Source organism: Panthera leo, chromosome D2 (assembly GCF_018350215.1).
Source record: "Panthera leo isolate Ple1 chromosome D2, P.leo_Ple1_pat1.1, whole genome shotgun sequence".
Taxonomy (NCBI): domain Eukaryota; kingdom Metazoa; phylum Chordata; class Mammalia; order Carnivora; family Felidae; genus Panthera; species Panthera leo.
The window spans coordinates 67,135,804-67,159,431 of NC_056689.1; the positions used below are offsets into that span (position 1 = coordinate 67,135,804).

General features: G+C 38.3%; 2 protein-coding genes across 6 annotated transcripts in view; one reads left to right on the forward strand and one right to left on the reverse strand.

Moving 5' to 3' along the window:
* Positions 1-22,859, forward strand: part of MXI1 (MAX interactor 1, dimerization protein) — a 105,897-nt gene extending 83,038 nt beyond the window's left edge. The window contains exons 7-12 of the mRNA XM_042907974.1: positions 4,627-4,734; positions 7,096-7,177; positions 7,468-7,601; positions 13,102-13,215; positions 20,505-20,603; positions 22,336-22,859. The gene's annotated coding sequence lies outside the window, so the exon portion shown is untranslated. The remainder of the gene's footprint in view (positions 1-4,626; positions 4,735-7,095; positions 7,178-7,467; positions 7,602-13,101; positions 13,216-20,504; positions 20,604-22,335) is intronic.
* On the reverse strand, positions 1,909-14,775 carry SMNDC1 (survival motor neuron domain containing 1). Of its 5 annotated transcripts, none has more exons than XM_042907979.1 (6): positions 14,705-14,775; positions 13,078-13,197; positions 8,194-8,336; positions 7,413-7,574; positions 5,057-5,210; positions 1,909-4,358 (listed from the first exon to the last, which is right to left on the reverse strand). In XM_042907979.1, exons 2-6 carry the CDS (start codon positions 13,195-13,197, stop codon positions 4,221-4,223), a joined length of 717 nt encoding a protein of 238 aa, XP_042763913.1. In that variant the 5' UTR covers positions 14,705-14,775; the 3' UTR covers positions 1,909-4,220. The 5 variants fall into 5 exon arrangements, with proteins under 5 accessions (XP_042763913.1, XP_042763911.1, XP_042763912.1 ...); XM_042907977.1 differs by lacking the exon at positions 14,705-14,775 and adding an exon at positions 14,473-14,555; XM_042907978.1 differs by lacking the exon at positions 14,705-14,775 and adding an exon at positions 13,844-13,921.
* Positions 22,860-23,628: the final 769 nt, after the last annotated feature.

Consider the following 23,628-nt stretch of genomic DNA (forward strand, 5'->3'; position numbering starts at 1 on the left):
GTTTTCTTTTACTACTTTCTTTTGGCTAGTCCAAAACAAATTCTTAGAATGTCAATATTGGTCTCTGTGCCTCTTAAGGTATTTTTTTAAGAACATGACTGTACACACACAGTATTAGGGGATTCAATTACTTGGGTTTGTGTTTAAACTGTGGTATTACCTATTACATTGTCTGCTATGCTCTTCCTCTCCACTATAGTAAAAATTCAGTTTAACTTGCAACTCAAAAATCCTAGATATAAAGCATGTTTACATTTACTGTTGAACAGGTAAATTACCACTTATAGTAACTGGTTGCTTCATAGTAAAATACAAATATTACGATTCAGCAGATATTTATTGAACTCTTTAAAGATTTTAACAAATATAAAAACTAGTTTTAAGATTTTTTCCCCCCTTCATCTTTCAGTTAATATCCAAGTTGAGGCAAAAAGCCAAACCAGAGCTTTAAAAATATTTTTTGGTTAAACTTGCAGAAGTGAGGTTTTTCACCTTTTGTAATTACAACCTACAGACACATGATTTATAAAACTATGATTTTTGTTGGTTAACCTGACGGTTTTCCCTTATTTTTTTTAAAGTTCATTTATTTTGAGAGGGTGAGAGTGAGCACGCATGAGTGTGGGGGGTGGAGGTGGGGGAGGGGGGACAGATCTCAAGCCGGCTCTGTTCTGTCAGTGCAGATACCTTACAAGGGACCCAAACCCAGGAACCATGAGATCATGACCTGAGCCAAAACCAAGTCTGGACACTTAATAGACTGAGCCAGCCAGGCACCATCCCCCTTGCTATTTTAAAAGGCAGATTCACTCAGCATTAAAACTGCATTGTAATGGAAACACACCCTGTGCACATACACACATGCACACCCTTCATTGTGACAGAGCATTTAAAATAAGGAGTTATAATAAATGAACGCACTTCATTTTGGTTTGATGTCTAATCTTCATACTCTTCAGAAAATTGCCAGTTACTAATGTAACTTTTCCTTCATTTCAAAAATCAAACTTTACATTTAACGTACAACATGGTTATAGGCCAGGGATGCACACCAATCACCTGTGGTGTTTGTCTCGAAACAGATATACTTTGGCCTAAATAGCTCTGGAATAGGACCCAGATCCAGGAATTCCTCTAATTTTAAGCAAGCATTAGAGGTAACTATTATAAACTTGTAACCTCTTCCCATTACAGATATGCGCTAAAATATTCTAACACAAAAACTTCTATAGCATGTACTTAATACAGAACTTTGGTAATTTGATAGCACTTCAGTAATACATTTGTAACTCAAGGCTTCAAATTGTAAGTAATGGGCATTATAATCCATTATAATGTGAATTTTTTTTTTTAATATTTATTATTTAGAGGGTGGGGAGGGGCAGAGAGGGAGAGATAATCCCAAACAGACTTAAGCTGTGAGCGTGGAGCCTGACTGCAGAGGTTGAACCATGAGATCATGACCTAAGCTGAAATCAAGACTCCGATGCTTAACCGAGCCAACCAGGTGCCCCTGAATTGTCATTGTTAAGGTTAGGAAAAAAAAGATCTTCACCATTACTGCTTGCACAGTAATAGCAAACACTTCTACAGTGTTTACCAGATGTCAGGTATTCTAAGCACTTTACACATAATAACTCACTCATCCTTACAACCTAATGAAACACACTCTCATATTCTACAGCTGAGAAAACTAAGGCAAAGAAGAGTTATGCACACAGGTTACAAATGGGCCAGGATTCAATCAGCAGTCTGGCTCCTGAGTCCTCTATGGCCTTTCTACATGTTAATTAAAAAAGCATTTGTTATCTGTGACATTAAAATTTTAAATGTAATTATTTGCGTTTTTCTGGGGGGAGGGGGTCGGGACTGTTCTTTCCTTGAAATAGTCAATAACAAAGTCAAATGTCAAGTTTTGAGAAGATCCATGACAGCTACTTGGGGGCTGTACATGACAAATGGTTTATTCAGTTTCATCAGAGCTTCAAGACTCCTTTCTTGACAGAGGGGAAATTACATTTTATAACAGAGCTCCATACGACAGTGTCATATTTGATTTTAAGAGTATTGAACTTAGCCACCTTCATTTGTAAAATACCACTGGTATCACGCTTCTCATTAAAACCTCACACTAGGAGACAGGTACTCCATGTCCCTAGGGATCCTTTTAGTTTAGTCCAGAAACACTGTTATCATCTTGACACCAGGACTTTCAAAGGGCCGTATCTAGGTCTTTGACACAAAGACTCCTGTGCTATACACTTTTTTTTTTAATGTTTTATATAGTATGGTCACCTTTATTCCTTTTCTCTCCTGCAAAGCCCCTCCAGAATTAAATGTGCAGAAATTAAATGTGACTCTTTGGGTCAAAGGAGATACAAGTCTCAACACAAGAGTCTTGCCTACACAAACACCAGGTGAAATTACTATTCCAACAAACATGCCAAGGTAATCTCACCAAAATCCATTTTGTGTGGTGACACAATTATACCAAATTTCCCTCCAAGTGCTTTTTAGAGTTTCCTTGCAATCCTTCAAAGATACCATTATTAGTTCTTAAGATGCTTGTTACACCGGTTACAAGAACAGTGTATTTTTAGGAATTCTTCAGGCTAAGTAGCCCCTTTCTGTTGTAATTTGTGCCATGTATTTAAGAAAGACTTCACCTTTCATTCTGTCCTACAAGTTCTACCCTGTGGCCATAAATTATAGAAAGGAAAACAGTGATCCTCCTGGGTTGGGAGGGAGGAGAAGGGGCAATATAAATAATTCTACTTCTCACCACTGTCCTCTTAAGTTTCAATTTGCCAAAATAATTAAAATTCATTAAATTAAAATTTTTATTTTCCCCCTTACCAAAAATTTACAAACACCTCTATACACAGCACAAACCCTTAAAATAAAAATAGTTTGTCCTTTAGGATCCAATTTCTTATATCTAATGGAAGAAGTACATAAGGATTTATTGAAACCTTTATCACACACTCAATATTCTCTTTTCTGTGGAAATGATGAATGCACGTACACTGAAGCTTAATCACTAGATCAAAGCTGCCAGCTAGGACTTCACCACCCTTCTGTTAACACATCCTGGAGATTTTAAAAACACTTTATTTAATAAAAGTTAAACATACAAAAAACTGAAATTAACACATATCCTAAAAATCACCATCTTCCAGTAATAGGAAGACATTTTACTATGCATATTATTTGGCTTAAACTCAACTCAGGATAACTGTGATGTTCACTTAAACCAACAAATGCTGACAACTTGATCTAGTTAACAAAAATTACAAACTCAGCTACATGAACATAATATACAGGGAAATTATGGTCAGATTAATGCACAAGAAATACAGTAAATTTTTAATGATGAAACATTCAGTATTCTTGTTCATTAATTTAGCCTTGGTTTTTTTGTTTTTTGTTTTTTTACAAAAATAGTATCTACACTGTATACAGGGCTATACATCAGCTTTTTGTTTTCTTATATAAACATTACACATCCAAAAAATGGTACCACTACCATAAGGGAAAAATCAACACAGGAAAAGAGCAAACATTAAAAAAAAAAAAAACACCACCTTAGAAAAGGTAGCAGGTCCTAAACATGGTTTCTTATTACATAAAATTAAAACTCAGTGGAAAGAATGTAAAAGCTGAATCAATTTTAGAGATAGCCTAATAGGCTTAGCAAACAAATTATTGAAGGAAAAACCTCAAAACAATGTTTGCCATTTACAAATTAACATATTTCTAGGCTTAATTAGGCAATAGCTAGGTTTACATTGAAGATAAAAGAGCTCTTTAACAGGTTGGTATTTTGCCTTGATGTTCCAGTGAATTGCTACAATATGTGGCAAGTTCAAAGATCTGAGTATTCCAAGTTAGGACTTCACAAAATGTATACACCATCCATTAAGTAAGGGCCTGATATTAGGAAGATCAACAATTCATCTAAGTGCTGTATTTATGCAGCATCTATCTAGAAAAGTTGCTTTATTCAACAAACTTTGAGGAAACTGTGGTAGTAGTAACAAAAGTTAAATGAATAGCAGTTATCAAATGCAATTTCTTCAAGTTTCATTCTATTGAAGTCAAACAAGGACGACAATGGTATCTTCCTTACTCATCTAACAAATAATTTACCTTTAGAAAAATATAAGGATAAAAAGGTAAATGTAAAGCCCTGCAGAGATGAAATCCAACAGTTTTTCTGATTATTGAGGCATCAAATGCCTGACATTGTATTTAGAGGTATCTTGATATTGTGTCATAGGTTTATCAGCAATTCCACAAGTTCCTACTCCAACTTTGCCTGTTACACTCTCAGGTGAAGCAAAAATACTCCTTTTAACCTAGTGGAAATAAAACAGAAACCATTTTGATTAGTTTTGGGGGAACAAAATTTCTATGATACACTTAACTACATCAAGAGAACTGGAGTGCTCTTTTAAATAAAATCTACCAGAGATCCCCAGCATATAAAGCAGGTTAACAAACAGGTAGGATTCACCACACTCCCTCTAAGGGTATGTTAGGTACCAAACAGTTTTTCAAATTTTAATTTATAGAAGGGTAAACAATCTAGATCTTTTGTAATTCCTGATATAAACTCTCTCATAGTGTTTCTATTGCAGAGACCATGGCTAATGGAGATATATTGCAATAAGCCAAATGGAAGATTGAAGAGGATGATGATAACAAGACCCAGCTATGATCTTTTGAACCTATGTACCACATTTTTTCATTTATTTTTTAATGTTTATTTATTTTTGAGAGAGAGAGACAGAGCATGAGTGGGGGGGGGAGAGAGAGAGAGGGAGACAGAATCTGAAGCAGGCTCCAGGCTCCAAGCTGTCAGCACACAGCCTGACACAGGGCTCGAACCCACAAACTGTGAGATCATTACCTGAGCCAAAGTTGGATGCTTAACTGACTGAGCCACCGCAGGTGCACCCCCCCCCCCCCCCCCGCCACCTTTTTCATTTTAAAGTTATTTTAATGATAGTTACACTTTTCAAGTTTATGAAGTATGATGAAAGGGTTTACTAACCTGGCCTTTTTTGTTTTTAGAATAGGCTCTATTGTTAAACTGTTGCCATTTCACCTTCTGGTCCTCTCTTTCCTGCTCAAGTTCTTTTATTCTCTGTGCTTTTTTCAAAGCTTTCTTCTTTTTATATTCACGCTGCTGGGCAATCATTTCTTTTCTGTGTGGATATAACAGCTAAATGTCAACTCTTAAGATTTAATAGATGATTTCTTTAGAGATATTTAGCAGTGCAAAAAACAAAAACAAAACCCCAGAACAACAGTAACAACAACAACAACAAAAACCCATAATAAACCTACACATTCCATGAATAGAAGCACTAAACATCAACAGTGCCAATCACCCAGTATTACTACGTAAGGTTATTTGAGATACACAGCATCCTTGGAAGCTTTCAAACCATATCTATAATCTATTACCCATTCAAATCAAATATTTAAACTCGGACTTTCTGAAATTTACATCACTTTTCCCAGATGTGTTTTAGAATGAGTTTTAATGTTAATAGAGGTCTAAACCTTTATCCTTTTCTAAATGGATAGCAAGTTTATGCTGCATTTTGCAAAACTATATAAAGAGATGCAATGCAGATAAAACTATTTCATCTAGACTAGGAGAGTACAGAACAAAGGAAAATGACAGCTTAAAATTCTTAAAAACAAAAACTGGGGTTTTCAAAAACACTCCTCTATCTAGGATCAGAGCCTAAAGCTCTCTCAATAATTTCTGCTCAGTTTACATACTGACTTCTCACCAACAGGATGATGAGGTCTTTAAAAAAGAGGCAATACAATCTAGAGGTCTTTGTATCATGTAATCATCACTATGAAGCTAAGGGTGGCTTTTTTACACAGATGTCAAAGACTAAAAATAGAGCGATGTTACATTGTTCTACGGTCTGATTTTTTACTTTTTTTTAATGTTTGTTTATTTTTGGGAGAGAGAGAAAAGAGTACGAGTGGGGAAGGGGCAGAGAGAGACAGCAACCCAAGCAGGCTCCAGGCTCTGAGCTGTCAGCACAGAGGCCGATGCAGGGCTCGAACCCACAAACCGCAAGATCATGACCTAAGCTGAAGTCGTACGTTTAACTGAATGAGCCACCCAGGCGCCCCTACAGTCTGATTTTCTTATTGGGATACTTAGGTGATCTAGTTTCCCCAAGCTCAAATATATTTACTTATGTAGCAACTTTTTAAAGTCTTGAGGGGCGCCTGGGTGGCTCAGTTAGTTAAGTGTCCAACCCAGGTCTTAAATTTCAGGGCCCTGAGTTCAAGCCTCACGTTGCTCCATGCTGGTCATGGAGCCTACTTAAAACAACAAAACTGTTGAAAAATCCAGAAAGAGAAAACTGTGGAAAATGTGTGTAAGTTTATTAAAATGTTAATTCTACCTCATATACAGGTCAAGCCATACACTTCTCTATCCTCCCACTGCTGCTCCCTGAGTTCAGGACACCATTACCTCACACCTGATCACTGCACTAGCTGCTTTCCCTCGGCTGTCAGGGATTATTTGAAAGCTCAACTATGATATTATCTCCTCTATTTGAAATACATCAGTGGCTGTCAAGCTCTTTGTGATTTGGCCTCAACCTCTAAGCTCTTGTCAAACCACCCATCTTCAAGCCCTATTTTCACTATAGGAATTTGTTTCCGTTACCTCTATGTTCCCACCTTGTTTTCTTTAAGTAAACATTTACTAAACTCTTACTACATTATCAAGAACTGTACCACATGCTTTATTAATGCTAACACTTAATCCTTAGAACCCTACAAAGTAGATATTATCAACCCTGTTTTACAAATGAGGAAAGAAGTTAAAAAGTTTGCCCAAGGTCATACCTTCAAGTTCATTACCTAGCTAACTCCTTTTCTTTTCAAATCTCAGTTTAGATGTCATTTTCTCAAAGAAATTTGCCCTGATGACTGAAGTACAGTTTAGGTATCTTTCCTCTGTTCCCTTAAAGTACCCATTATGTTCCCGTAGTAACTTCTATAATTTACTATTAAAATTCTCCTTTAATTTTGTGTTTTCTTCTCTAGACTATAAACTCAATCAGGACAAGGTCCAAGTTGGTTGGTTGTCTTCACTATGGTATAACTCCAGCACATGGTTCAGTGAGAGGTACATATTATCTTCTTAATAAATGTTTACTGAATGCCTAAGTGGGAACCAAAATGTCTTCACTTTACCTAGGTATACACATACAATGCTGACCCTATACAGTTAATCTTCAAAACAACGATAAGGAGTATTTTAACATTCTCACCCTAATCTAGCCTGCGTGAATTCCACAGACTACCTCAAATACCAAAATGGGGAAGATTACATTTAAACTGCTAAAGTCAAAGTCACTTACTTTGACATGGGCTTGTTGCCACTGTCCTCCTTTGCCTTCCTTCCTTCTTCTACAGGTTTGAGGTTCAACAGTGGAGTCACTTCAGCATTGCCATAGCCAGCAAAGGTGATTGCAGCGGTGCCATTTTCTTCATCTATCTCCTCAATCTCGGCTTCATAACACCTGTAAAGATATCATGACTGTAAGCAGGTGAGTAAAGGTTTAGTACTCAACCTATAAGACTTACACTGCAGTGATTCAACTATTACATGTGTCTAAAATGGAACTTCTGTAATCAGTTGGCTCTTTGGTAAAGATAATACAAACAGTAGTTGGAGTTAGCCATCTACTATCAAAAAAAAAAGGGGTTCCTAATCAAAATATTGTCAGGAAAGTCTCCTACATGTCTATTAAATGTGCTTTAGTCTATCTCTTTGAGAAAAGATATTTTGTATAGGAATAACTTCAGTGTATGTGCTTCACGTAAGTCTAAGATAGCCAACCATTCACTCAATTTTCAATCTGAGGAAGAAATGAGGATTATTTTTTAACTATCCATTCATTTTCCTCTGCTTTGATTTTTCTGTCCTTTAGGATCCAAGCCCACCACTGCCCCAAAATTTATTCTAAAGCTAAAAACTAAACTGTATTATAGTGGTAACCACCCAAGAATCAAATTGACTTTACAAATCATATTGGCTATACAGAAAGATTAAAACAGGGTAGTTCAAACTGAATAAAAACTTCTTACCATTGTATTTTATTATTTCATGTTATAGTTAGAGTTTTTTTCTACACTTACTGTCCATCTTCACTCCAGATTGCCATACACTTGTCTCCTACTTTCCATGAATGAGTGGGCTGAGTAGAAGCAAAACTGTCTGAACTTGCAAGAGTTTCAGAAGGCTGAGTTGACAGAAGGTCTTTGGTTAGTTCTATAACTTCCTAAAAAGAAAAAACAAAAACCATAGCATTATTTTTATAATTTGCTTATCACCTTTCAACAGGTTTTTATTTTGATGACTTTAGCTCTCCACCATAAAGCACTTATTAAGTACACTACATAAATCTACTTGCAGTTCGTAACGATACTATGATGTAGGTACTACGATTATCCTCATGTAGAAACTAAGATACAATATTTTATACAGTGGTGGAACTGGGATTTAAACCCACAGTTGCCTTTCAATTAACCTCAAAAACTAACAGAAAGCGGCAGACTTGAGCTTATACCATTCTTCCTTTCTTTCTTCCTCTCTCTTTCTCTTTTCTTTTTTTAAGTAAGCTCTACACCCAACATGGGGTTTGAACTCCTGACCCTATTATCAGGAGTCACTTGTTCTACTGACTAAGCCAGCAAGGTGCCCCTACCATGGCATTATTTCTAAGTGCCTATTTTAGCTAAAGACATCTAATATGAGAAACAATCAATTATGAGGGACTGAACTAGATTCAAGATCACTTTTATCTTCTATCTTTTTCACATGTATTTCATGCAACTGGATTGTTTTACAGGGCATTATTGGCAGTAGTATTAACTCTCTAGCCAACATGTTCCCCACCCCCATCAAAAAAAAAAAAAAAAACCAAACCCAAAACACTTGAAGCAACCTTATTAGTAATACATATTTCTACTAAAGTATTATAGGCATATAGAAAAAGCCAGTAGTCTTCCTAGTCACTTATTATAAAACTTACCCCATCCAGATAAGCAAATTACCAGGTCAGATTTAAAATATTCTAAAAAGCACATTAGCACAGCTTCATTTAAAAGGAAAAAATAAATGTAACACACATAGGCAGGCAATACCTGCCTGTGTGGCAAATGTTTTCTCTATTTCAGGCTTACACTTATTGGCTTCATTCAAGGGTGTTTGGTAGGGTTAGTTAAAAAACTTAAAAGATACAGTACAAATGGCCAGATTTTGCTACCTATCTGCTTTTTTCACTCCAATGAAGATCTAGGTTATGTATTACCTTATATGATTTATTTTAAAAACTTACATACCTGTTCCCCCACTGTTGCATATAAAATACCTTAAAACATCACAGTGTTTTGGGAGAAAAAGTAGCAAAGTTAAACTCTATACTGAGTTTATGTCTCCCACTGAAGTTTTATAATAGTAGCTCTGGTTCAGTAGCCAAGAAGTTATATATTACCTCTTTCCTAAAGATTCTAAATCTTCCTGGCTATTTCTGAAAAACTAATATTTGAGCCTTCAAAAAAAAGGGGGGGGGGGGAGTAAGCCCTTGGAGAAAGGCCTGTTTTGTAAATAGAAAAACTAGGCTAACTCAGATTTGAATTAAAAATTCAGTACAGTATCTTAAATGACATTTTATTAGGTACCAAATAGCCATTCAGATGCCTTTTAATTAGATAATCCTTTGCAAATAAGGCAAAGAATTTCCAAATAAATAGATCAGGTACCATACAAAGAAGAATAAACTGTCCAGTCTTGTTTTTAATCAATTACTATTAAGGCCAGGAATATAATCCTTGACTCAAGAGCCAATACAATCCTTATCACTAAATAATTCCACTTAACTAAAACACAAACATGATTTCTGCATTTGTAGGTCTCTGATTTAGATTCTACCTCTCTTAAGACAGAGCATCTTGCCATTTTATTTTCCTAAGGAAATTACAGTTTCACCAAAGGGTCCTGAAAAGCTGTGCATGTTACAATAATTTTCAGAGCCCTGCACTGAAGTGACACTTTAAAAAAAATCCAGGGCTTATCCCTAGTTGTCCTTTCATTTTGCCATGTTTTACATACCCCTCCCAACAAACTATGAAGACCCTTTCAATGTTTTCTTTACATGTGCATATGGACCAAAGTATTAGAGAAACTATTTTATGTATGAGGGGGTTCTTAAAGGTACATACCATTAATTACTTTTCCTCCCCCAAGTCTGAGTTCTGAAACTGCTCCTTCATCGACAGATGGGCAGCAGTTACAGTAATCGGCAATTCCAGGAAGCATCAGATGTTGTGATCTACATATCAGCAGGTCAAAGGGTGCACTCAAGCACTCTGCTTACTGAAGGAAGGCGTTTCGGGGATGCAGAGAGCCACTGTAATATATGAGACAAGTGACTTGACCCCTGCCTCCTTTAGAACCAGTTTATTCAGCAAAACAGCCTAATAAATTGACTATTTTTGTGATTATCACAGACTGCCTCGGGAGCTAGTAAAAGCTAGCCTAGATTTTACTATACCTACTTTTTTAAGTGAAAAAAGGCAATTAGGACTTCAGTAGATTAATGTGCTGCCTGCTGAGTAACTGTATTCTATATGAAAGACAGTACATATAAATGTGGAAGCCTTACTGGCAAAATGAAGTCAATGAAAAAATGTAGGAAAGCACTTTGTCATAAATGAAAGGGGAAACAAATTCAAAACCAGGATAAAGACATTCCACTAAAGGAACACAAAATAAAGAAGGCCACAAACTCAGTCATCAGTCTGAACAACTTTTCAGCAAATATAAAAGGCAGAATTAAATATCCAAGGTATGAGGTATGGGATATCCCAGAAAATAGAGAAGAGAAAGAAAGGAAAATTATTTTTAAAAAACCCACGACAAAACAGGAGCTATAACTATAGTCAGTGGAGACAATTACTAGGTGGAAGCAGATATGTAAACACTTTTCAGAACTTTAATCTTCAATGACGCCTTCCATCTCTGAGTAATTTTCAGTTCAAAACAGACCTGTATCTAGTAAACCAAAATGAAAAATTTGTTTTCATGACAAAATAAGAGCAAAAGAAATCGTGATCACATCTGGACAGGAAAAATGTACTATATTCCTACTATCTGAAGTTTTAGAACTTAAGCTTCTAAATCTGTGCTAGCCAATATGGTACTCACATGTGGCTACTAAAATAAAATTAAGAATTCAGTTCTTCAGCTATCCTAGCTACAGTTCAAATATTTAATTGTCCCTAGTGGCTCCAGTACTACAGTAGATATAGAACGTTTCCATCATCACAGAAAGTTCTACTGTAAACAGTGCTGTTCTAAATGGGTATTTTACGGATAAATAACCATTACTAACTGAACCCTACATAAGCCATTTATGTGCTTACCACAATGCCTACCACAATGGTCTCTCTCCCTATAATACTTCCACTATAGATCATGTCATAGCAAGGCAATTCTGCCTGGACCCTGACAATTCATTCCAGAAACATTAAAAAGACCTCACAATAATGTTGTTTCAACCTTCACTCCCAACTCCCCCTCCACCAGTTCCACATATATCCCTCCTCCAACTGCCCAGGAAGCAATACACACAATATTGACAATAGTTTATTTTCTTCAAAGAAAAAAAGGACTGCTTTTAAGTTGGTAAAACAAGATGCATGCCAGGATTCTTCTTTGAAGCAAGCAGAAAGCTGGCCTAGGAATGGGAGAAACTGCTCCCAAAACATCTTTTTATTATTGACTGGCACTCTGAAATTCAGTGGCCTGACTTCTACATACTGAAGATGGGTCTTGTTTTCTGTGTTTTTAAAAACCACATACTATTGCAACTCAGGCAAGTTTATCCTAAATCTACAATTTAAACCTGAAAATATTCAACTCATTTTAATTATGTCCAGATAAATCCTTTCAAAGTCCTGTATCTGGACACCATTTCAAATAAGTTTCATTCATTTGCAGTTCTAATATCCCTAAAATATTAATTTTAATGGGCAAGAGGATGATAAAGGGAGGGAAAGAATTTAGATAGGATAAAGATGATTCAAGTTTTGTACTGAATCAGTAAAGACCATCTAACCAAAATACCTTTTAAAATTTTCAAAATAATCAGGTTCAAAATTTTAAGTTCTCAAAATTTTTTAAAATGAATACACATGTACATACATACAGTATTTTTATTAATCAACATAATGTTCTAAAAAACAACAGATATTTACTATAATGGTTTTGTCTGTCTTGAAACCCCAGTGCAAATTTTAAAAAGCAAGTTTCATACCTACGGAACTCTTCCATGACAAAACAAATTAAGATATCCCTTCCACATCAATTTAACCTCAACAAGCGCCAACAACTACACTGTAAAATCTACCCTTAAATTCAAGCATTATGTAACATTTATGCAGAAAACAAGTATCTCCTTAAATATTTTTATAATGTGTTTTCAATATAAGATGTTTACCTGCTAGCTTTGAAACGCACATACCCTCTTATTTCATGTTCAAGAACCTTGTGACATTAAAAAGAGCCCTAATCATATTACATTTTTCTCATTTTTTTAGTCATTTATAAAATTCTTCCACATTTGTTTTCATTCCAGTACAATTAACATTTTTAATTCCACATTATTTTTGTCCTTTTAGTTACCTTTGGAACTAAATTTCTTTTGCCAGATCTTTAAAAATAAAAGTACTTTCCACTGTAAAGTTAAATCAACTCTGATTTTCAAAAAATTATATGAGCATATAAAATTTACACAACAAAGAACAATGCTTTACTCATTTCGCTGTATACAACTGAGGAAGCGGCAACCCTACTTCTGTGAGCAATATACACCTATGTGCATATACACGTTTACACACAAGGGAGGATAGCGGGAGAAACACTCCGAGTTGTGCTTTGGATTCTATACAAGAAATCATCTGAAAAACACAAATACTTTTTTTCAAACAATATAACTATTAGCGTCCTCTGATACTTACTTGTAAATCTTTCTTTAATTTCAGCAAATCTTCATTTTCTCCATTTCCAGACAATGCAGCTTCAACTTGCTGGAGTTGAGCTTTGTAGCTTGCCAGCTGTTTTGCTAGATCCTCTGACATCTAGAGAAAGTAAAAAGGGTAAGACCGTGAAAACTGAACAAAAAACACCATAAAAAATAACTTCCCTGTCTGCCTGACTTAATCTTTACCAGTTTTGCTCCCAACTCCTTCATAGAAGTCATTGCTGCAGCTCCTCACCATTACCTTTACACTTAGTTCTGAGAAAAGCTGTGAGCCAAACCCAAACATCAAGGCAATGAATTCTGCAGAGTATAAACTTGTCAGATAAGTTCCACACAGAAACAGAAAATAAGAGCTAAGATAAAAGGGAAAAGGAGAATTTCTATTTTTTAAACTTGTGTTAACAAGGAAGACACTGTATTTGGCTGAGTTGTTACAGCTTCACCAAAAAAAAAAGGGGGGGGGCAGCACTAATCGGTTGGAAGAGTCAAAGACTGCCGACAAAAATATTTTGAAGCACTAGAGAAAACTTCCAGAACAAAATACAAATAGCTTTTGGATTAACTACATAAAAAATTCTCTGTACACGAGCTCTTCAGTTAGCGTGTTTAGAACCTCTTCCCCACAGCAAACCAACCAACCAACCCCCCAAAAAAACCCAAGTCACTTAAATACTGTCGATGCAGCGTCTCCATCAGAGAAACCGCACAAATACTATCCCAGTTAGGCATTCTAAGGAGCGTGCCTTTCACCAAATCTGGCTCATTCTTCTCCGGAAAGTAAGATAAAAGAATCCTTTCTCGATTTACAAAGCAAACACGCCGGGTTTCCGAGGATCCTCCTCTGTGTTTACGATTCCCGTCCAACGACAGCCTGGAAGCTTGGAAGGGCTCCAAGGGGGCTACGGCGAGCCTGCCTGCTCTCCTCCCAGTCACCCAACACCTCGGGGCCCGCCACAACTGGTCCATTATTTCAGACCTCGACATGCAAACACAATCTCCAGGGAAACCGAAAACACAAACGGAGCGGACCCCAGCGGGGCCAGAGCCTCACACCCCCCCCCCCCACACCCCAAACACGCTTGGCACAGAACGGCCGAGGGCGTCCTAAAGAGGCCTCCCGCGTCCCCACCCCACCCGACGACGGGTTTCCGGGGTTAGCCTCGTTCGCCGCCACGACACCGAGGCCCGAGCCCCACCCGGGGCAGCTCAGGGCCCAAAACCCTGGCTGGGAGAGGTGGCCGGGCTCCCAACGTCCCTGCCGGCGCCCAGGCCTCTCCAGGGCGGCCCACTCCTCGGCCTCAGGCCTCCGCTTCAACTCGAGAGAGGCCGAGGCCTAGCGAGGCCCTGCGGTCTGCCTCACCCGGTTCGTTACCTTGTGTGGGGTTGGGGGCAGGGCGGCAAGAAGGGGTCGGGACGGCGACAGCGGCGGCAGCAAAAGGAAAAAAAAAAATCTCCGCGGCAACAACAGGGCGACTAGATCTGAAACAGAACTTGCTCGGCGATGAGGGGGAGGGGAAAAAAGCTGGAGACTGGAAGGAGGAAAAGACAGAAGCGGGTGAAATCTCGCGAACGTTGAAAGCCTCGCGAAAGGTCGCCCTACTCACGCGATTCCCAGCGTTCTCTGGGCGGCCCAGCCTTACTGGCGTTAGGGACGCGGACTGGGCGGAGCTTCGTTGGAAGGAAATGGCGTAGGTGGGCCGCGCCAGGCGCCGGATGTAGGTCTGGCTTATCTCAATTTCTGCTCAGAGTCGAGAGACGTTACCTTTCGTAGGAGTTGGTGCTTTTGGGCCATTCCTTAAGTTCCCGAGGGAGTAATCGCGTGTGCCTTCTTAGACTAGTGGTGCTGGGAGTTGGGAGGAACGGCGTTTAGTGCAGCGTTTATACTAGTGTTGGTTCGCAAAATGTGGTCCCGGCAACCTAGTTCCTGGTAATTTATTACAAATGCAAATTCTCAGCACCCATCCCACACCTACTGAATCAGAATCTCGAGGTGGCTCAGCAGCCTAGTTTAACGAGCGCTCCAGGTGATACCAATGTCAGCCCAAATTTGACAGCCATCGCTTTACCAAAAGCCAATTAAATTGTAGCAGAACCTGTTGGAGAAGAGGTTGATTTATTTAAAACCTATTTTGTTACAACCTACTTGGTTTTAATAAAGTAAATTGTATATAGGTTAATCTCGCCTGATAGGGAACAATCTCCAAGTTACAGCCTTAAATGATGAGCAGAATGATGTGAATACTTGCATTTATGTTTAAAAAGAAATGCGTATTGTCTATGTTTCTAATAATATATACTCTTTCTAGACGGATACATAAACCTATCTAGAGGTTTGGAATGGAAGCCAAATATTTTCACTGATTATCTTTTTTACTGTTTATCCTTTTAAAATTTTTTCCATACGTATACCGTTTGTTTGTTTTTTTCCAGTTAAAAAGAAAATCCTGTGACAAAGAGGCTATATGAATGTCAGGAAGGAACCTTCCCAGGCGAATTGGGGTCTTTTGCTGGACAGTTCAAGAAGGTCCTCCTCTCAGATGGGCTCTTTTGGACTGTGACATCTTGCTTTAATGCCTTCTTGCTTTTTTGAAGGGGTCTTCTCTTTTCTTCTCTACATACACAGACATTTATCCCTCTTATTTAGTCAGATAACCTTATAGAGATGGAAACTAGATTTGTGATAATTGAGTGGCAATTTGTAAGAATTGAAAATGCTGCAGAGGGCAGCAGTGTGTTGCTAGAATTAAGAGGGAAGACGAGAAAGGATGTAATTCCTTAACATAATAGAAATTTGTTTAAAATATAATGTAGTTTTTAACAACTGCTTTTATTCTAATTGTGTACTTTAAGAACTAATGCCAGGAGGATCTTCCCAGAGTATAAAGTAAACTTTACAGTTGTGTAAAAATCTCTCAAATAAGAGAACTCTTAATGGAAACCACCCCCCCCCCCCCCATCAGAAAATAGGAAAGTATTTATTAGAAGGTCCTATATGGATTTCTGGATCATCTTGATAGCTTTTGTTTTCAGTATTGTTTTTAATCTCTCCCTCCTCTGTGCAACATAGATTATATTTCGGCGGGGGGAGCAATATAGTTTTAATTTTAGTTCCCACAAAGAGATAGCAGTTGTATGTACCAGGCGTCATTCTAAGCACTTTACATGTACCCATTTAATTTTCACAATGGTTCAATAGAAACAAAACTGGAGCAAATATAAACTTTGACTAAGAGTGATACTTCAAATAAGGGTTCAGAATTACCATCTCAATTGAAGTGTGAAATCTACTTTCCTTATCTAACGTTCTCATTCAAATCTGATCATGTTTATTCTTCAAAAACAGCTGTATCTAAAACTTCTAGTTCTTTATTTTTTTCTTTTTAATTTTCATTTAACTTATTTTTTAAATTTATATCTAAGTTAGCATATAGTGCATCAATGATTTCAGGAGTAGATTCCTTAATGCCCCTTACCCATTTAGCCCATCCCCCCTCCTACAACCCCTCCAGTAACCCTCTGTTTGTTCTCCATATTAAAGAGTCTCTTATGGTTTTGTCCTCCTCCCTGTTTTTATATTATTTTTGCTTCCCTTCCCTTATGTTCATCTGTTTTGTATCTTAAAGTCCTCATATGAGTGAAGTCCTATGATATTTGTCTTTCTCTAATTTCACTTAGCGTAATATTAACCCTCTACTTCCATCCGCATAGTTGTGAATGGCAAGATTTCTTTCTTTTTGATTGCCGAGTAATACTCCTTTGTGTATATATATACCACATCTTCTTTATCCATTCATCCGTCTATGGACATTTGGGCTCTTTCCATATTTTGGCTATTGTTGATAGTACTGCTATAAACATTGGGGTGCATGTGCCCCTTCGAAACAGCACACCTGTATCCCTTGGATAAATACCTAGTAGTGTAATTGCTGGGTTGTAGGTTCTATTTTTAATTTTTTGAGGAACCTCCATACTGTTTTCCTGAGTGGCTGCACCAGTTTTCATTCCCACCAGCAGTGCAAAAGAGATCCGTTTTCTCTGCATCCTCACCAACATCTGTTGTTGCTTGAATTGTTAATGTTAGTCATTCTGACAGGTGTGAGGTGGTATCTCATTGTGGTTTTGATTTGTATTTCCCTGATGATGAGTGATGTTGAGCATTTTTTCATGTGTCAGTTGGCCATCTGGATGTATTCTTTGGAGAAGTTCTATTCATGTCTTTTGTCCATTTCTTCACTGGATTATTTGTTTTTTGGGTGTTGAATTTGAGAAGTTCTTTATAGATTTTGGATTCCAACCCTTTATCTGATATGTCATTTACAAATATCTTCTCCCATTCTGTCGGTTGCCTTTTAGTTTTGCTGATTGTTTCCTTTGCTGTGCAGAAGTTTTTATTTTGATGAGGTCCCAATAGTTCATTTTTGCTTTTGTTTCCCTTGCCTCCGGAAACGTGTTGAGTAAGAAGTTGCTGCGGCCAAGGTCAAAGAGGTCTTTGCTTTCTCCTGGAGGATTTTGATGGCTTCCTGTCTTACATTTAGGTCTTTCATCCATTTTGAGTTTATTTTTGTGTATGGTGTAAGAAGGTGGTCCAGGTTCATTTTTCTGCATGTCGCTGTCCAGTTTTCCCAGCACCACTTGCTAAAGAGACTGTCTTTATTCCATTGGATATTCTTTCCTGCTTTGTCGAAGATTAATTGGCCATATGTTTGTGGGTCTGTTTCTGGGTTCTCTATTCTGTTTCATTGACCTGAGTGTCTATTCTTGTGCCAGTACCATACTGTCTTGATGATTACAGCTTTGTAATACAGCTTGAAGTCTGTAAAACTTCCAGTTCTTTAAACCTGATATTTATTTTATTGAAACCTAGTAAGTAGGAGCACCTGGGTATTTCAGCTGGTTAATTGTTCAACTCTTGATTTCGTCTTAGGTCATGAACTTTTGGTTGGTGAGTTGGAGCCCCCTCATCAGGCTCCGCACTGACAGTGTGGAAATCTGCTTGGGATTCTCTCTTCCTCTCTCTCTGCCCCTCTCCCACGTGGGATGACAAAATAGACATTAAAAAAATAGATATTAAAAAAAAACTTAGGGGGCGCCTGGGTGGCTCAGTCGGTTGGGCATCCGACTTCTGCTCAGGTCATGATCTCGCGGTCCGTGAGTTCGAGCCCCGCGTCGGGCTCTGTGCTGACAGCTCAGAGCCTGGAGCCTATTTCAGATTCTGCGTCTCCCTCTCTCTCTGACCCTCCCCCGTTCATGCTCTGTCTCTCTCTGTCTCAAAAATAAATAAAAACGTTAAAAAAAATTTTTTTTTAAAACTTAGTAGGTAGATAACATTTGAAGACTCCAAATTGTCATTAGAATATACAACTATTTCCTTTCACTACTAAAGAAAATTAAAGTATAGCAGCTGCCTTTGGAAATGTACCAACCCACTGCAGAGCACAAGAGTATGCAACAAACTGTTGGTTAACTGAGAGACTGTATTCTTTAGCTTAGCTTTTACTGCATCCCTCCCTGACAAAAGGTAGCCTCAGATTTGCTCACATTTTTTACTATCTTGACAAATGCCTAAAGGGATGAAGTAGAGACATGTACATAGACATAATAGCTGCTTGTGCCCTTTGCCTTCTTTAGTCATAATAGATGTTTTGAATGTTTGCCTGGAGATTTGCTGCAGGGCAAGCTACTGGCTTGCCTATTATGTATATATATATATATATATAATGGATATATTGATATATATATCTATATATACATGACATATATATTATATATATCTGTATATATTATACATATCTATTATATGTATCTTCTTAGAAGTATGTATTATATGTATATAAGTACTTCTTAGAAGTACTTAGTAAGTACTTCTTAGGAGTATGTATTATATGTATATATTATATATATCTCTCTATATATTATACATATCTATTATATATATCATCTTAGAAGTATACATAGGGGTACCTGGGTGGCTCAGTCGGTTAGAGCTGAACTCTTGATTTCAGCTCAGGTCATGATCTCACAGGTCGTGAGTTCTAGCCCCAAGTCAGGCTCTGCACTCTCTGTGCAGAACCTGCTTGGGATTCTCTCTCTTTCTGCCCCTCCCCTGCTCATTCTATCTCTACCAGTCTGTCTGACTCTCTCTCTCTCTCTCTCTCAAAATAAAATTTAAAAACCTTTTAAAAATACTAATTTTTGGGGCGCCTGGGTGGCGCAGTCGGTTAAGCGTCCGACTTCAGCCAGGTCACGATCTCGCGGTCCGTGAGTTCGAGCCCCGCGTCAGGCTCTGGGCTGATGGCTCGGAGCCTGGAGCCTGTTTCCGATTCTGTGTCTCCCTCTCTCTCTGCCCCTCCCCCGTTCATGCTCTGTCTCTCTCTGTCCCAAAAATAAATAAAAAAAAATGTAAAAAAAAAAAAATACTAATTTTTAAAAAAAGGGATATAATTTCTCCCAGTGGAGAGTGCCCGTATCTTGACATCTAGATACATTTATCCATAAAGAGACAGCATTCCTTGGAAAAATGGCTGTTTTTAGGTCTCAGGCACAGAAAGTACAAAAGTATTTAGGTGAGCCTAGAGCACCTTGCCAGAAAGCGAGGAAGTATCCCAAAACTAATAAGATCACGTCAAAAGCTCATAGAACCCAATTTGACTCCAGTGGCCAAATGTGAGTCAAGTTGGGCTAAACAGAATAATGACTGTGATAGATTATCAGAGCACTGAATGCATTTTTAGAATCCCTGAGTCAGGCACCTGGGTGGCTCAGTTGGTTAAGCATCTGACTTTGGCTCAGGTCATGATCTCATGGTTGGTGAGTTCAAGCCCCACATCTGACTCTGTACTGACAACTCAGAGCCTGGAGCCTGCTTTGGATCTGTGTCCCTCTCTCTATACACCTCTCCCACTCACGTTTCTCTCTCTCTCTCTCTCTCTCTCTCTCTCTCTCTCTCAAAAATAAATAAACATTAAAATCCCTAAGTCTAGAGTGATACTCAGAATCAAGGGTGAGGGAAGGGCCTTTTTTCTTTGTAGGAGAATGCTGGCCAATACCTATAGATGGAATAATAGAATTGGAAAAATCGTTATGTGCAGTCCCCAATAATTGAGGCAAAGATCATCAATAGAAGCTAAAACCCATCTTGTAAAGAAGTAGGAGAAAGGGGGATGTTTGCAAAGTGGCAGAATATCACGCCATAGATTACTTAATTACAAAGGGAGAGTAAGGAAATTCAGCAGTCACCAACTTAACCTAGTGATCACATTGAGCATGACCAATGGTGGGACAACCTGACTTTATAGTCCTCTTGACTTGATGCAACATGAAATAACAGCATCACCAATGAAAAGTCTGCCAAAAATGCTTAACCTGACTATAATCAATCCTTTTGACCCAAATTTCAATTTACAGGAAATATGGAGTTAGAGGAACCGATAAAATGACCCTGATGGAAGAATCAGATCCAGAATGTGAGACATTCCATAAGAAAACGCCTAAATTCTTCAAAAGGTCAGTGTCGTTAAAAAGAGTGTGGAACTGTTCTAGATTAAGATACAAAAGACCTAACAATAAATGCAATGGATAAATCTTGATTGGGTCTTGGTTTGAAAAAGCTATAACAGAAATTTTAGGGTACTTTGGGAAATTTGAATATGGACTGGGTATTAGATGATATTGAATTACTATTAACTGAGTGTGAAATTTACTTTGGTTACTTAGGAAAATGGCCCATTCAGATATTTAGGGATGAAATACCATAACATCTGTAATTTATCTTTAAATGGTTCAGCAAAAAAAAATTGTATGGAATTTCATAAAATCATGTGGGTGTGTGCATGAATATATGTATACTTGTGTGTATTTACACAGTAGTAGCCACTTATCCACGGGCAATATGTTCCAAGACCCCCAGAGGATGCCTGAAACCATAAATAATGCCAAACCCTATATATACTGTGTTTTTTCCCATACATAACATACTTATAATAAGGTTTAATTTATAAATGAGGCACAGTAAGAGATTAACAATAATAAATAATAAAATAGAACAATTATAACAATATTATAACAATATACTGTAACAAAAGTTATGTGACTGTGGTCTCTCTCTCTCAAAATATCTTCTTGTACTGTACTCACCCTTCTTGTGATGATGTGAGATGATAAAATGCCTATGCAATGAGATGAAGTGAGGTGAATGACGTAGGTGTTGTGACATAGTGTCAGGTTTCTATTGACTTTCTGACTGTATATCAGAAGAGGATTATCTGCTTGTAGACTGCAGTTGACCATGGGTAACTGAAACCGTGGAAAGTGAAACTGCAGATAAGGGGGGACTACTGTGTGTGTGTGTGTGTGTGTGTGTGTGTGTGTGTGTGTACACATATATGTATACGTGTATGAATATAGAGAGAGAGAGAGAGGAAGAAAGAATTAAAATGTGTTAGATGTTAAGATGTTAATGGTTATTGTGGAGGATATGTGACTTCATTGTACTAATCTTTCAACTTTTCTGTATGTTTCAAATTTTTCAAAATAAAAAGAGAAAAGTATTTGTAAACTAGCTAGTATGGTTTTAGGTGATCTTTGTCTGTGTGTGTGTGTGTGTGTGTGTGTGTGTGTGTGTGTGTGTGTGTTTAGGGAATGGTGGGGGAATCTCAGCAGATTGAGAAGATCTCTAGGAGCTAGAAGTAGTTTAACAAGCTTAGAAGTAATATGAGAGATTACAAAAGCTTATGTGATTGTCAGAAACAAAAGGCCATAGAAAGCCTATGGGTCAAGGTCTAGCAGGAAGATGTGGGCAGTGGAGGCTGAAGCAGTCACAGGAGCTCTTTGAAGGCCAGGAAGGAAAGCATGAGAATGAATTACTTTGACTTCCCCACATGCAGGAGAGAGTCCAATGGGCCTTGCCCTCTGATGTGGTGATAGGAATTTTTTTTTTTTTTTTTTGGCCCTATCTGGCTTTCTCATATAACAGCCTCCAGAGGTAGTCTTAAGATGGTCTTTTAAACTCGGGAGTTAATTGGATTCATCTGCATCACAGCCCTTGAAAATACCCTCTTTATCTGAGTGTTTCCCACCCCCATGTTCATGTTGACTATTTATTTAACTTAGAAAATTTATTTAACTTAGAAAATAACTTAGTTATTGCAGAAACAGCCTGGAACATTCCATATCACTATTATTGTACAATGAATAATAGAGCATAATAGAGCAACCTTTTTTTTTTTTTTTTTTTTAGGATACTTACACCAGACAACCTGAGTAGCCGGGGATATATGTACCCAAATGTAAAGAGGAAAAAGGAGACAGTGAACACAACTTCTTTCCAGAAGCCAAAATAAGCCCCAGATTTTTGCCCCATGAAAACTAATGCACATAGTTTGATACGGTCACATTTAACCATTTTATTGATAATAGTGTCGGCAGTTGCAAAGAACTGTACAATGGAGGCCTCAATGCTCAAAGAACCCATCAGGTGGCAGTGGGGACACAGGCATCTTTTGATGTCTGATTACAGCCCGCCCCCGCCCATGCTTCCTCCAGTTATGGAGCCTTAGGGAAGTGACATCGTGAGGCAGCTTTTCAGGGGAGGAGATAGGGGAGGCAAACAACCAGAGAAAACAAAACAAACAAAAGTTATGGCCTATAGTATCCAACAGACGAGGAACTGTTGGTCATCTGGACTCAACTCCTGTTCTTGATTTTAACATGTTTTTATTTGTCCTTGTTATGATTCTTTCAGTAAAATAACTTTATACCTAAGTTCTTTAGATGACTTGTGTGCTGTTTACAATATCTCTGTGTTGTCAGTTTTTGAACATAAGCTAGAACGTGAGTAGGGAGTATGGCTCATTTTGCTTGGGACACAGTACATTTAATACGTACATTTACAGTGACACTCTCATTCTCTGTAATGAGTGCTCATGAAAGGCTTTTTGTGGTCCTGGTACATGCTGTACATTGAGATTCCTGGGAAAAGGACTCTGACATTTCTTTGCAAGAAGTTTATTGGGGAGTGCCTTTAGGAACATCCCCTGTGAGAGTGACAGGAGCAGGGCTGGGCGGAGGGAGAAGAAGCTGCCACACGTGTGCAGCCCATCCTGTAGGAGCTCCAGAGCTGGATGGCTCCTCAGAGACCCCCTTGGGACTTTATACCTACCCAACCCCAAATGATCAGCCAATACATGTGGGCTGCCCCTGTGAAGGGGGCAGAAAAATAATTCGGCTGGACACTGTCAGCCACCAACACTCCCTCATTATGGGTGAATGAGCACCTCAGTCCCAAAAGAGGAATCTGGGCCACACACCAGAGTATCTACAGCAGGGGAGAAGGCCTACTTTCTCTGCATCACCCTTATTTTTAGGTCCCTCTGATGCTGCCTCTCCCACAGACGCTACCTGTATTAGAAACTGTGAAACAGGGGCACCTGGGTGGCTCAGTCGGTTAAGCGGCTGACTTTGGCTCAGGTCATGATCTCGCGGTCCGTGAGTTCGAGCCCCGCGTCGGGCTCTGCGCTGACAGCTCAGAGCC

Bases quoted from the DNA above. Each gene is read 5' to 3' on its own strand.
- SMNDC1 (XM_042907979.1), bottom strand. From the start codon at position 13,197: ATGTCAGAGGATCTAGCAAAACAGCTGGCAAGCTACAAAGCTCAACTC. The intron at 7,575-8,193 runs GTAAGTGTAGAA...ATATCTTTACAG, and splicing joins ATCTGGAGTGAAGATGGACA to GTGTTATGAAGCCGAGATTG. The intron at 5,211-7,412 runs GTAAGTGACTTT...ATATCCACACAG, and splicing joins GGCAACAAGCCCATGTCAAA to AAAAGAAATGATTGCCCAGC.